Source organism: Amblyraja radiata, chromosome 2 (assembly GCF_010909765.2).
Source record: "Amblyraja radiata isolate CabotCenter1 chromosome 2, sAmbRad1.1.pri, whole genome shotgun sequence".
Taxonomy (NCBI): Eukaryota; Metazoa; Chordata; class Chondrichthyes; order Rajiformes; family Rajidae; genus Amblyraja; species Amblyraja radiata.
Genome location: NC_045957.1, coordinates 25,274,443 through 25,289,971, shown reverse-complemented (window position 1 = coordinate 25,289,971; position 15,529 = coordinate 25,274,443). Strand labels below are relative to the sequence as shown.

Genomic DNA, 15,529 nt, shown 5'->3' with positions numbered 1-15,529 from the left:
GTTTTCTCAGTGAAGTACAAAACATAGAAAATAGGTGCAGGAGTAGGCCATTCGGCCTTTCGAGCCTGCACCGCCATTCAATATGATTATGGCTGATCATCCAACTCGGTATCCCATCCCTGCCTTCTCTCCATACCCCCTGATCCCTTTAGCCACAAGGGCCACATCTAACTCCCTCTTAAATATAGCCAATGAACTGGCCTCAACTACCTTCTGTGGGAGAGAATTCCAGAGATTCACCACTCTCTGTGTGAAAAGGTGGAAAAAGCAGTGGGAATGTTTGTACTACACTGACATTAGTGATTTCAAGTGAATGAAGCTTTAATATTTTAATATGGTCAAAAGCTGGAATATGGTTTGGTTTGCTCTTGCAGCCTCTGGATCTTTAACCACATGGATTGGTGATAGGATGAATACATCACCAGTTTTTAGCTCATTTTGGTCATAGGTTTAAATTACGCTCCAGTGTCTCCTTTAGTTTAGTTTAGTTTAGAGATACAGCGTGGAAACAGGCTGTTCGGCCGACCGGGTCCGCCCCAACCAGCGATCCCCGCACATTAACACCATCCTGCACCCACTAGGGACAATTAAAAAAATAAAACATTTATCAAGCCAATTAACAGATAAACCTGTACGTCTTTGGAGTGTGGGAGGAAACCAAAGATTTCGGAGAAAACCCACGCAGGTCATGGGGAGAACGTACAAACTCCATACAGACAGAACCCGTAGTCGGGTTCAAACCAGGGTCTCTGGCGCTGGAGCCACCGTAAGGCAGCAACTCTACCGCTGCGCCACCGTGACCGCCGCCTCCTTTTCATACTTACTGCAGAATATTTGCACGAAAGTGAACCTAGAAATAATTCTAATATGGATGGTGTCTCACCTTTGCCAGCTATTACACAAATAAAGAAAACATGGACATCCTTTACAGAAGCTTTCAGTTGAGTGTATAATCGATAAGAAGTTTAATACATTTTAAAGGAAGAATCTTACTTCTATATCAAGATGAAGAATATTGTTGTTGTGGAGATAATGGACTCCTTCCAAAATCTGCTGGATATAGTTCCTAACCTAGACAAAACAATAACATATACATTTAACAATGTATTAAAATTTGATCTTGGTTGTAGAATCATACAGCACAGAAATAGTCCTTCAACCCACTAAGCTGGCATTAACTATTGTATCATGGATATTAATTCAATTTTCTAGTATTTGCCCTATGCTTTTGATAATTCACATGCTCCTGGAGTTTCTTCTTAAATATTGTGAACCTTCCTGCCACACACTCAGGTAGTGCGTTCATCCTCTGAGTGACAAAAATCTCTTTAAATACTCTCTAAACCTACTAACACTTATCTTAACCATGTCCTCTGGTTTAATACACCTCTTCTATGGGACAATGTTATTTTCCATCACTCCTATCTAAGTCCCTCTTAAATTTGTTCACCTCACTTTAGATCCCCCACTCAACCTCTCAGTTCCAAGGAAAACAAACCCAGACCTTGATGTTGTATAATCTGGTGACTAGGTTAGCAAAACAGCTATTGGTGTTTTACTAAAAATTGCACCATGTTCTTCCTGCTCTTTTACTCTCTGACCGGGCCAATATTCTGTCTGCCTTCTGAACACCTTATCTACCCACTGTACACCACAGTCCATCTGTTCCTCCAAAGTACCTTGGGACCTACTATTTATTTGTGCCTGGGCTAATCTTATTAGACTTTCCAAAATGCATCCTATCACATCTTATTGGGATTAAGTTCCATTTGATATCATCTGCCCATTTTACCAAGCCAACAATATCATCCTGTAGCCTAAAGGGCCTGTCCCACCAGCATGCGATTGCATGTGTCCAGCGCGACCAAACTGAAGCGGAGTTCGCGCTAAATTCGCGGTAAGTACGCGCAAAGTTCGCGAGTGACGTAATTTACGTCATACTCACCAATCAGCTGGGCAGGAGGCGGGCCGACTGAATTTGGACGTCGCACGGCGTCGCGCGGTGACGTCATCACGCAACGGCACGCCGGGCGGTGACGTCATCACGCAACGGCACGCCGGGCGGTGACGTCATCGCGCAACACCACGCGCTAGTCAAGGTGCGCGTACGCCCGCAATGCACCTGCGGGCCGACAGGCCGTTGGCGCGCGGGATTTTCGGACAGTGCAAGATTTTTGGAGCCCCGCGCGATGTCGGGACCAGCCCCGCACAACTCCATACGCCTCCCGCGATCGAAGTGGGACCGGCCCCGCCCGGCCGTACGCCTCAAGCGACCACGTTTGATCGCGCTAGACACTTGCAATCGCATGCTGGTGGGACAGGCCCTTAAGGCATCCCTTTTTACTATCAACACCTCCACCAATTTTCATGTCTTCTGCAAATTTGTTGTTCACACCTCCTATTTGCCACCCAAGATCCTATGTATTCTAATCTTTTGGATTAGTCTCTCATGTGGAATGATGTCAAAAGCTTTAGTGAAATCTACATAAACTACATTAACCGTATTGCACTCAATAATAGATTTTGATAAGGTACACAAAATTGCTGGGGAAACTCAGCGGGTGCAGCAGCATCTATGGAGCGAAGGAAATAGGCGACGTTTCGGGCCGAAACCCTTCTTCGGACTGATGGGGGGTGGGGGGGGGAGAAAGAAGGAAAAGGGGAGGAGGAGGAGGAGCCCGAGGGCGGGCGGATGGGAGGAGACAGCTAGAGGGTTAAGGAAGGGGAGGAGACAGCAAGGGCTAGCAAAATTGGGAGAATTCAATGTTAATGCCATACGGACGCAAGGTCCCCAGACGGAATATGAGGTGCTGTTCCTCCAATTTCCGCTGTTGCTCACTCTGGCAATGGAGGAGACCCAGGACAGAGAGGTCGGATTGGGAATGGGAGGGGAAGTTGAAGTGCTGAGCCACCGGGAGTTCAGGTAGGTTATTGCGGACTGAGCGGAGGTGTTCGGCGAAACGATCGCCCAACCTACGCTTGGTCTCCCCGATGAAAATCAGCTGACATCTAGAGCAGCGGATGCAGTAGATGAGGTTGGAGGAGATACAGGTGAACCTTTGTCGCACCTGGAACGACTGCTTGGGTCCTTGAATGGAGTCGAGGGGGGAGGTGCAGGGACAGGTGTTGCATTTCTTGCGGTTGCAACGGAAAGTGCCCGGGGAGGGGGTGGTGCGGGAAGGAAGGGAAGAATTGACGAGGGAGTTGCGGAGGGAGCGGTCTTTGCGGAAGGCAGACATGGGGGGAGATGGGAAGATGTGGCGAGTGGTGGGGTCACGTTGGAGGTGGCGGAAATGGCGGAGGATTATGTGTTGTATTTGCCGGCTGGTGGGGTGAAAGGTGAGGACCAGAGGGACTCTGCCCTTGTTGCGAGTGCGGGGATGGGGAGAGAGAGCAGTGTTACGGGGTATGGATGAGACCCTGGTGTGAGCCTCATCTATGGTGGCGGAGGGGAATCCCCGTTCCCTGAAGAACGAGGACATTTCCGATGCCCTGGTATGGAATGTCTCATCCTGGGAACAGATGCGGCGTATGCGGAGGAATTGGGAGTAGGGGATGGAGTCTTTACAGGGGGCAGGGTGGGAAGACGTGTAGTCCAGATAGCCATGTGAATCAGTGGGTTTGTAATGTATGTCGGTCAGGAGTCTGTCCCCTGCGATGGAGATGGTGAGGTCAAGGAATGGTAGGGAAGTGTCGGAAATCGTCCAGGTGTATTGGAGTGCCGGATGGAAGTTGGTGGTGAAGTGGATGAAGTCAGTCAGTTGTGTGTAGGTGCAGGAGGTGGCCCCAAAGCAGTCGTCAATGTAACGGAGGTAGAGGTCGGGGATGGGGCCCTGGTACGTCTCGAACAAGGATTGTTCAACGTACCCGACAAAGAGGCAGGCGTAGCTGGGGCCCATGCGTGTGCCCATAGCTACGCCTTGTGTTTGGAGGAAATGGGAGGAGTCAAATGTAAAGTTGTTGAGGGTGAGGACCAACTCCGCTAAGCGATCGTTTTGCCGAACACCTCCGCTCAGTCCGCATTAACCTACCTGAACTCCCGGTGGCTCAGCATTTCAACTCCCCCTCCCATTCCCAATCCGACCTCTCTGTCCTGGGTCTCCTCCATTGCCAGAGTGAGCAACAGCGGAAATTGGAGGAACAGCACCTCATATTCCGTCTGGGGACCTTGCGTCCGTATGGCATTAACATTGAATTCTCCCAATTTTGCTAGCCCTTGCTGTCTCCTCCCCTTCCTTAACCCTCTAGCTGTCTCCTCCCACCCTCCCATCCGCCCGCCCTCGGGCTCCTCCTCCTCCTCCCCTTTTCCTTCTTTCTCCCCACCCCCCATCAGTCTGAAGAAGGGTTTCGGGTCGAAACGTCGCCTATTTCCTTTGCTCCATAGATGCTGCTGCACCAGCTGAGTTTCCCCAGCAATTTTGTGTACCTTCGATATTCCAGCATCTGCAGTTCCCTTTTGAACACAATAGATTTTGATAGCTCAGTTTAAATTAAGTGATGGATTAAAGATTGTATTTTTACATAACTTTGTGTGTGTTTATTTAATGGTCAATAGAATCAACTCTAGTTATTTCAAATTAAAAATAGAGCCATTAAAATGTGGAAACATACTCATAGAAAAGAATTATTTATACATCTATGTGTCAATCAATGAACACAAATCTGGAACAAGTCAATATTTTAAATAACAATGTTAAATTGGCATTTAATTAGCATCTAGTTTCTGAAATATGTTCAACTTTAAGGATCTGTGCAGGCACCTTAGATCTTCTGAAAATGAAATGTGTTATTTCCATTACGTACTCTACAAACTGGCGAGAGTACATTTTGGCTTTATAGAGATGAATCATTTATTGCTACATAATTTCTGGTTGAGAAAGTATCCTTTTATTGCTGTTAATGATTTGATAAAAGTTTAATAAGTTTATAATTGGTGAGAATTGGTAATACAGAAAAAGTTTTACCTTAGCTTCTGCAACAATGTTCTTTTTCAACAAGTGATCCAGCAATCCTTCGTTTGAACACCTGTTGCATAGTTCAGGATAATGTACAAAGATGATACAACAAGCTAACATGCATTATTTTCAGTGGGTGTGATAGAAATATAGAAATTAGGTGCAGGAGTAGGCCATTCGGCCCTTCGAGCCTGCACCGCCATTCAATATGATCATGGCTGATCATCCAACTCAGTATCCTGTACCTGCCTTCTCTCCATACCCCCTGATCCCTTTAGCCACAAGGGCCACATCTAACTCCCTCTTAAATATAGCCAATGAACTGGCCTCAACTACCTTCTGTGGAAGAGAATTCCAGAGATTCACCACTCTCTGTGTGAAAAATGTTTTTCTCTATTTTGCTTCAAAAAGATTTGCTGTGGAGAATTGTTTTACGTCTGCTTTTGAAGCAAAATATTTCAAGATATGAAATTACTACCTTTTTCCACCTATTTATGTACAGTTGATATATTTTAATTAAGGGTACTTAAAGGTGCAGAACTAAGGAAGTTAAATATAGTAGCAATATTAATCGATCATGGTATAACTGAAAGGAAGAACAGGTACTGCAGGATGAATAAATCACCATCATTTTAGTTAATAAAAGATTCATTTTGATATTGGCATTTTGCTCTCCTTGGGAGCGCTGTAATATGTTCAAATAGGATCTTGGATACAGAGCATCAAGAATGTTATTATTTTTAATTCACTGAAAATCAACCCCACAAATCTGAAGAAGGGTCACAACCCAAAACTTCACCTATCCATGTACTCCAGAGATTTGCCTGACCCCTTGAATTACTCAAGCACTTTGTGTCCTTTTGCCCACAAATCTTAGTTGGTTCTGAGTATAAAAGCAGTAGTCTTCCCACTTATGATTAACATTTTCTTATATATGTATTGTTGGCATGGACATGGTGAATCAAAGGCCTTCATTTAACTGTATTTTAATGGTGGAATGCTTCCTGGGATGGATATGATAACAGGAATGATATTGATAAGGTTGGTAATTTGTATTGTAAGTGATGGATATACACTGTGTTTGCTGCAGGCAGAAATCATTTAATCAGTCAGGCGTGTCGGACACAATACATTTTAACTGTGCTCTGCTTAATTCTGTTCTGTTCTTCAAAAACTGACCATACAGTGGAATCATTAAGTGCACGTAGTGCACGCAAACAATTTTCTATACAGGGCTGTTTGTGGCAGCATCGGTTTTATTGACCAGGTATCAGAAACGGGTCCAAATGGGTCATTTTTGGATTGACAATTAATTACTTGTTGAGCGTCACAAGGATGTGGGGAGGGGGGGGGGTCAGTAATTTACAATCTATATCAATAATTTAAAAAAGGTTAATCAGAAGGCAGTGAGTGCAATAGCCAAATTTGCTGATAATAAATGCATTAGTAAGTTGTAAGGAAGACATAATGTGCTTGCAAAAAAATGAGTGGGAAAGGAGTTGGCAATGGAATATAATGTGGGAAATTGTAGGTTATCCACTTGAGGTCAACTGGGTTTTACAGTAACGTTACTCCTGATAAGTCATATGTGCTTTTGAAGCTTAAAAAATACATAAAATAGTAGCTTGTTCTAATATTGCTACATTAAGATTAGTGGGACGTCACACCTTATGCACTGACCAACACTATAAATTATATAAAGCAAGAAACTGAAATCTGAAATTAGAACTGAAAATTCTAGAAATACTGAGCAGGTAAAGCAGCATCTTTGACCCTCTTCAGAATATTCTCATGAAAAGTTTTCCACTTACAACGTAACTCCTGTTTCTCTCCTATTCCTGCCTGCCTCTATAGTTATTCTCCTGCATTTTCTAATTTTAGTTTAGTTTAGAGAAACAGGGTGGAAATAGGCCCTTCGGCCCACCAAGTCCATGCCGACCAATGATGACCTGAACACTATGTTATCTCAGTTTTGCATCCTACACACTGGAGACAATTTTTGCAGAAGCCAATTAACGTACAAATCTGCATGTCTTTGGAACGTGGGAGGAAACCGGAGCACCAGGAGAAAACCCACATGGTCACAGGGAGAACGTGCAAACTCCGTGCAGCCATTGTCAGGATCAAACCCTGGGGTCTGGCGCTGTATAGCAGCAACTCTACCGCTGTGCCACTGTGCCAGTCATGACAGGATAAACAGCGGTGCATATGATGCTCTGTGTTTAAGTGAGAAAATGAATAGCAATGAATAGCAAATAGCTCCAGAGATGATTCAGGGAACCCACAATACACTCACCACATGTGCTACACAGCCAGATTTTGCAACCAGTGTGTCTTCAGTGATATACACAAATGAAATGGATTATAAACAAAACCATGGTCATCATGGACATGGTGGGCTGAACGGCCTGTTCCTGTGCTGTGTTTTACCCCTATATCCATTGAACCAAACATAATTGGGAAACAAGCAATCAAATAAAGGATACATTTCCAGCACTAACACAAGCGTTCTTTTAGTTTCAAACTTGTTAAGAAGGCAGGCAATCTTTGAATGGTTAAGTTTGCATAAAATGGCCAGCTCTTCATAAGCCTTGATACCTCTTCCGAGTGTAACATATTTAGCTGCACAATGTGTTCCATTCTGTTTATTCACAACTCTCTTCACACAGCTATACGAACCTCTTAGAACAAAAAAAAAAAATCCTGTATCAGGTGATTCATAAGCAAAGCTTAAAGATAATTTTTCATTTTTATCAAATGAAAATCACACAAATTAGACTGCATGCAAGAATGAAATTAATAAGATGTAGATATAATTAATAAGAATGCAGACATAATATTTCTAATCAGAAACCCTTACATTTTTTAGACCCTTTTTAGAATAGATGTGCTGTAAATATATAAAATGACAGGTAGATAGTCAGAACCTTTATCCCAGGATGGAAATGTCAAACACTGGAGGGCATAGCTGTAAGGTGAGAGGAGGGAAATTTCAAGGAGATTTGCAAGGCCGGTTTGGTTTAGGCCACATTTGGAGTATTGTGTACATTTCTAGTCACCCCATTGCAGGAGGGATTTGGAGTCTCTGGAGATGGTGAAGAAGATGTTTACTAGGATGCTGTCTGGCTGAGAGAGTGTTAGCTATAAGGAGAGGTTGGACAAACCTGGACTGTTTTCTTTGCAATGTTGGAGGCTGACAGGAGACTTGATACAATTTCCAAAATTATGAGAGGCAGAGATAGAGTAGATAGTCAAAGTCTTTTTTTCCAGGGTAGACAAATCAAACACTAGATGCCATGGGGAGATGGAGAGAGTTTAAAGGACTTGTGTGGAGCAAGCAAGTTTTTTGCTCAGGAAGTGGTGGGTGCTTGGTAAGCACTGCCAGTTTTTGTAACCATAGTGGCATGTGGGAGGCTTTTAGATGGGCACATAAACCTGCATAGGGAAATGTCACATGCTGGCAGAGGGGATTAGTTTTGGAGATTGGCATCATGTTTGGCACATTGTGTGATGAAGGGCCTAACGGTTCCTGTGATGTACTGCTCCATGTTCTATATAATAGATGTTAAACCAAGGCTTTACCAGATGGATGATAACAATCCCGTGGAATTATTTTGAAGAAGAATCCTTTTGAATCCCTAGTGGACTGGGAAATATCTATACCTCTTCAGTGTCACAGAATAGAAAAATGGTCAATATCACCATTATGTTTTTTAGGATATTGCTATGTGGAAATTGGCCAATGGTTTCCCATATTTCAACAGCAACACCTCAAATGAAGATAACGGGATATAAAGGTTTGGTGTACATTGAAGTTTTAAAAGGTATTATAGAAGTTCAAGTCCCAATTTTGGGAATAGATTCAAAATTAGGAATTAGGCATTTCGTTAATGCAATTCCTCCAAAATTGACCCCTGAATTTAGCAGTGGAAGATTGTGCAGATGGACACCATATATCCCACTTACAAATTAGTAAACTTTGTGGAATGTTTATAGAGCGTGAATGATGTGCTCTACTCTGACATTACTTATCATGATTTGATTGATGTTTGTAAAATCATATTTCTTGCTTATTCTTTGTTCCCTTAACAATGTAATGGTGGATTCTCTACTTGAACCAGTGCAGTCCCTGTTGTGATGGTACTGCACAACATATAGGAAGCTGCATATTCCGAATCGGAAACAACATGGAAAGATGGTACAATGAAGCAAAGCCGTGATGGAGAGTGATTCAGATGGAATATCCATGTAATATTATCCTCGTGGGCTACTGGTCTCAGTGGCAGGGATTATAGAGGGGCTTTGAGGGGGTCAATATATAAGCCACAATACAGAACTAACTCACTTCCGATCTGCTTTTGTTGCTGTGGAACTGACATAACCTTTTAAGTAAAAGTTTTGGTTGCCAGAGGCCCCTGAAATGTTGGTAGGTGATCCGGAAATAGCTGTGCTGTAAAATGTTTGGGTGTTAGTTTGGCTTATTCTTTAAAGCAGTGAATGACAGGTACTTTGGTGCTGCAAGTATTATTTGGTACTTGTGAGCCGAATTCCGGACATTATAGTCTCATCATAGACTGGTATAGAGCAGATTAAGATGCCGTTAAACTGTTTTATGATTAGTGACCAAGTTGAAGCAGCTGCAATAAGCATATTTCTCTAAGGAACTCTTGTCTTCATTAATCATGACCATGGTCAATTGTATCTGATATAAATTCAATGAGAGTGTTGATCCTTATGTTTTGCTCTGCTTGTTATCATATCAACTGTGATTTGACGTCAACAACATCTACACATATTTTCTCATTTTTTAATGAACAGTTCCACATAGTAAAGGGAAAAATAATGTTAGAAAACTGCAAAAAAAAGTAGCAAAGTAGACACAATGACAATAAAGTTTGAATCTGAATCTGAATCTGAACCAGCAGTTATCAGTTAGAGTATTTAGATTTATAATGATCAACCGTAGTTGTATTTCCGTATGATAGACTTTCAAATAATTAGTTCTTTCATTTGACCTATTTTGTGAAAAACCCTAAAATTAACATTAATACTTGCTTGAATTACTCGATTGCTTGCATTAATGCTTTAATTAATTAATGGTTTACTTAATTGTTCACTGCCATCAACAATGATGAAATGGTAATCACAAGCAACTCTCTATCAGACACTTGTTATTACATCATTAGCCATGTACCTCTGATTTTTTCACTGACATACAATTTATTTAATGATTTTAAGAGTTCATGATTGAGGTAGAGATGGTTCTTGCAAGGCAATCGAGCTTATTAATTTTGCTGTTCAGCTATTTTTATTGAGGAGGAGGATCATTAACATCCTCAACCAACCAAACCATAGTGAGTAACTTTGAGTGATTTGGGACTTTGCAATTACACAGCACCTTCATGCAAAATTGCAGCAATAATCCATATTGATTTTATGATCAATATTATTTATTAGTAATCTGTTGAACAGCAGAGTACAGAATAATTTATTTACCATAAAGCTGGATTTATAAACAGACATGTTTACCTTCCAATTTCCTCTTTAACTTCATAATGGTAATGCAGTTTTCTTCTCTCTTCCACCTTCTCTTTGGAGCATTCTTTCTTGTCTCTTGTTTCTGAGTTGCAATGGCATTTCCCAAGAAAAACAAAATTAATACCAAAAGATTAGTTTTTATTTGTAAAATAATAATCACAGTTGTTGGTGGAAATGCATAAACATGTTAAAACGTACTGAATGAAGGAACCAACATATGGGCAATGTGAGAAAAATATTAAATGTAATTTCAACTATAATTGCCCTAAGTAAACAGAGGTCTGTCAATACAGGTTGATGTTAACGAACCAAAGACAATATAAAAAGAAAGACAGAGATATGGCCAAGTATCCAATCCAATGTTTTGTTTATTTATATTTGGTGGGAAAGGAAGGCTGCATTTTGTGATGCAGAACAGAATCGTAGACATTTACATCTATTCAACCTTATTACATTGTTGCTAACCAAAAAAAACATATTCAAACTAATCCCCTTTTCTGAAGAAAACTTGAGCAGTTTGGGGCTACATTCAGTTGGCTTTATAAAAACAATAGGAGGTTCTGCATGGTAGGCTGCTCTGGAAGGTTAGATAGCATGGGATCCAAGGAGAGATGGCTGAATTGATAGAAAGTTGGCTTCATGGAATGAAGGAGAGGGTGATGGCGGAAGGTTGCTTTTCGGACTGGAGGTCTGTGACTAGTGGTGTACCACAGGCTGTGCCCATTGCTGTTTGTCATCTATATCAGTAATTTGGATGAGAATGTGCAAGGCATTATTAGCAAGTTTGCAGGCGACATTATTTTAAAAGGACACAAGGCTGTGGTCCCTGCTTCGCTGCACAGCAAGTATTTTAGCGCTGTCCATGCAGGGCACCCAGGCGCTGAAGTTACTGTCCTACGGGCAAGAAGCATGTTTCACTGGCCTGGCATGGCCGAATACATCACCGAGAATGTGGCGTCCTGTGCAGTGTGCAACAGCTTGGCACCTCACCAACAAAAGCAACCACTTCTTTCACATCTGGCACCTGCACTCCCCTGGTCTACAGTGGCAACTGACATATTTGAGTGGCATGGCAAGCAGTACCTGGTACTCGTCGATTTGTATTCAGGATGGTTTGACATTGATTTTCAGCCCCACTTCTCGCGGGGGGGTTTCAAAGCTATCTCACCATTTTTCTGTCCACGGAGCTCCGGGCATACTGTTATCTGATAACGGCAGTCAATTTACCAGTCAAGGAATTTGCTGCATGCTGGAATTTTCGCCACATTACCAGCAGCCCTGAATATCCAGTCGAATGAACTACCTGAGCTGTCATGAGTGCCAAACAGCTCATGGAACGTGCGTACAGAGCTAATTCCAACGTGTTCCTGGAATCTACTCAACCTCCGCAACATCTCCCGTGACCCCATTTTGGGTTCACCTGTTCAACATTTATTGTCGAGGCAGACCCGAGCCACGGTGCCTGTGGTGGATCAGGCATTGATCACACAGGTGGTTCCGCCATCAGAAGTCCAGTCCAGGTTACAACAAAAACGTGACATTCAAAAACAATGCTATGACCAAACAAGTAGGGCATGACCGTATTGGTGTAATTTCTGGAACTGCTTCTGAGCCACACTCATATCTGGTCAGTGCCGATGGCGTCAACTACAGATGTAATAGACAACATATCCAGCCTGTGAATGAGTCAGTTCCACCTCCGTATTATCCAGACCGTACAAGTATACTTCTGTCGGTGTCCAGCGGCATTAATCCGCCTATGCCAGCACAACAACCCACTTCTGCAATGGCTGGTTTGCCAGTGGCGACTTCGCCTGCGCCACAGTCTCCTGCTTCATCACCGGGAATGCTGGTTCAGTCTCCCTCACCTGTGAAGCCACCCGCTCTGTCCCCGGTGGGAAAAAACGGAGATGGTCTTTATCGCACACGTGCTGGTCGTGTTTGCAAGCCGGTCGTGAAGTACCCGGGCTATGTTTGACTTTCCTCCAGTTTATTATCAATTACTATGCATGCCTTAATGGTTTTGTACTGATGTTTAATTCTTTAACATGGACGATGTAGATCAGTGTCACTCATGTTATGAGTCATACTTTGTAGCTACGTCCAGCTACAGAAAGCTTCCCTGCCTTGTTCCCACACTTTTAGAGTAACGTGCTAGTAAAAAGTTACATATTCTGTAACGTTAATAAAGTCTTCGGATCTTAATCACGGTGTGAGGCGCTGGTTATTCCAACAGCAGAAGCTCAGCATTCACCCTCCCTCTTCTTTCCCCTCTCCTTCTCCACTCCCCAAAACACACCATCACCTTTGTCCCTCTCCTTTTCCTTACCCTAATTCACTCACTCCATAACTCCTCTCCCCTCCCTACCCCCTCCTATCCCTCTATTAGCTCACCCCCCACCCCACCCATTCCCCCCCACCCACAGTAAAGAAGTGTTGGTGCAGAAAGGGGTGGGCCACCCCTGGAAGTGACAGGAGAAGAGACCAATCTGCGTGGCTCTGACTGATAGGAGATCAATCTGCTCACGTGCGGTTTTTATGATTTAAAAAAGCTCGCTAACTTTTAGAATATACTACCGATCGGGACTAAACTTGTTGTACTCGCAGCACAGGAGAACGGTGAGTGAGCTGACGACAAATCGTAGCGCTATCGCGTACTGTTTTCGCGCAAATAGAAAAAGTGCGCAAACCGGAAGAGCACAAGATTAGAGTTTTAGTTATGTATAGATTGAGCAGTTTAGGACTTTATTCCTTGGAGTGCAGGTGGATGAGGGGGTGGTCTTATAGAGATGTATAAGATCATGAGAGGAATAGATTGGGTGTATGCACAGAATATTTTGGCCAGAGTTGGGAAACCATAGATTTTAAGATGGTTAGGGGGAGGGGGAGGCGGGGGTGGGAAGAACCCGAGGGGTAAATTTTTTTTACACAAAGTGGGGTGGGTATATGAAACAAGCTGCCGGAGGAGGTAGTTGAGGCAGATACTATCATAACGTTTAAGAGACATTTGGACAGGTAAATGGGTAGGAAAAGTTTAGTGGGTTATGTATCAAGAGTGGGCAGATGTGACTATTGTAGATGGGATATGTTGGTCAGTGTGGGCAAGTTGTGCCCAAGGGCTTGTTTCCATGCTATATGATTTTATGGCCTGTGATTACCCAATCAATCCTCTCCCCCATTTTAAACAATGATCTTTCCAACCAATTGTTACCATAGCTAGTTAAGGGTCTTGTCAGTAATTATATATTTTCCCCTTTACATTTGACCTCCCAAAGTGCAACACCTCAGATCACCTTGGATTAAACTGGTGCCAGTTATCTGCCCATTTCCGTGTCTGATCTATGTCCATTGTATACTTTAACAGTTGAAGTAAAAATAAAACACAAAATTGTCATATCATAGTCAGCTTGAAGGGCAGTCTAGATGGACACTACCCAAATTCCTTTGTGTGGATTTATGGACAAATAGACAATGTCAGAGAAGACCCTTTGAACTATCTCACATACTTTTCCAACACAATTAAAATTACAACTCAACAATGCCACCCCTTGTGAGAAGTGCAAATTCTGTCGTACCTGTGCAGATGCTTTCTGCAGGTGATTTGAGAAAAATGGACTGCTGTGAGCTGGTGGCTTTCTGGTCATCAACAGATGATACAGCTCGCTCTTCAGGAATACCTATAGAAGCAGGTGAAGAAAGAAATGTTAGACTGATGTGTGAGAAGCAGGTGGTATATCAGAATAAATTCATTGCTGTTTGGAGGTGCATGACAAAGTTTGCTTTGTTTCGGGTTTTTTATGTCTCTGAGAGCAGCTACCACTTGATTAAGTCAACTCTTTCCCATTGTTCCATACTTTATGAAAAAGACATATTGTGGAAATAATAAGACTACAAAAATAGGTCTGATGGCAGTCAAGTGTTATCCATGCATCCCCGCTTGAATGGAAGTCAATGAAGATATATCATGCAGTTTATCTTCCACTGGCCTGTCAGTTCAAATACAATCAGAATGGATAATAAATGTAGGCTTTGCCAGATGTTGATTGAATAACTCGTTAGCAGATCTTTCAACAAACTCCAACATCTCGTTTGGCTGATGGTGAGAATGATCTCTATGTCAGATTCATCATGCAAGTCTAGAAAGTAGGTCTAGAAAGGAGTGCAGTGGTCTTGAGGAAATATTATACAATAAAATTGCTCAAATGATAATTTCTGTGTGAGGAACTTATGTTGTTGCAAGAGAAGGACTTGGAGCTGACGTTTTCAAAAATACATATCCCACAAAGGAATAAATAACACACAAACACACATAGGAGAACAGATGGCTTGTTATAACATGGAGATGTTGATGTAAATAGGCATAGCTTTGTTTGCTTTGAAGCGGCTATAACTCTGTCAGAAATTGTATTTGGTAAGAATTATCCAGCGCTGTCAGAATAAAGAATCAATTTCAACAGCAAGATTTTGAATCAAGTTTTCTTGAATTGGACTGACAAAAGAACTCAGTTTAACTGCCTTTGTTGTATTGCTGCAGAACACAGAATTTTACATTCCATAAGCTGTTCTTGGTCTCGCACACTGAGTCGAACACTAAAAGGGATGACAGTGGAACAAAAATGGCAGGTGTTTCTAGGAATAATACAGAAGGTGCAGGATCAGTTCATTCCTAGGAGGAAGAAAGATTCCAACGGGAGAAAGGGACGACCGTGGCTGACAACGGACGTCAGGGACAGTATAAAAATTAAAGCGAAGAAGTACAACGTAGCAAAGATGAGCGGGAAGCAAGAGCATTGGGTAATGTTTAAAGACCAACAGAAGATAACCAAAAAGACAATACGGGGAGAAAAGATGAGGTACGAAGGTAAGCTAGCCAAGAAGCAGGATAGTAAAAGTTTATTTAGGTATGTGAAGAGGAAAAAATTAGTTAAGACCAAAGTTGGACCCTTGAAGACCGAAAAAGGTGAATTTATTATGGGGAACAAGGAAATGGCAGATGAGTTGAACAGGTACTTTGGATCTGTCTTCACTAAGGAGGA

General features: G+C 42.4%; 1 protein-coding gene across 4 annotated transcripts in view; it reads right to left on the bottom strand.

Annotated features, from left to right (window-relative positions):
* The window catches only part of obscn (obscurin, cytoskeletal calmodulin and titin-interacting RhoGEF), a 435,173-nt gene that overhangs the window by 50,718 nt on the left and 368,926 nt on the right, over window positions 1–15,529 (bottom strand). For all 4 annotated transcript variants that reach the window (XM_033043588.1, XM_033043597.1, XM_033043606.1 and 1 more), the window contains 4 exons: window positions 10,485–10,575; window positions 7,442–7,636; window positions 4,965–5,025; window positions 994–1,071 (listed from right to left, as the gene is read on the bottom strand). In XM_033043588.1, the coding sequence (XP_032899479.1) occupies window positions 994–1,071; window positions 4,965–5,025; window positions 7,442–7,636; window positions 10,485–10,575 (425 nt within the window). The remainder of the gene's footprint in view (window positions 1–993; window positions 1,072–4,964; window positions 5,026–7,441; window positions 7,637–10,484; window positions 10,576–15,529) is intronic.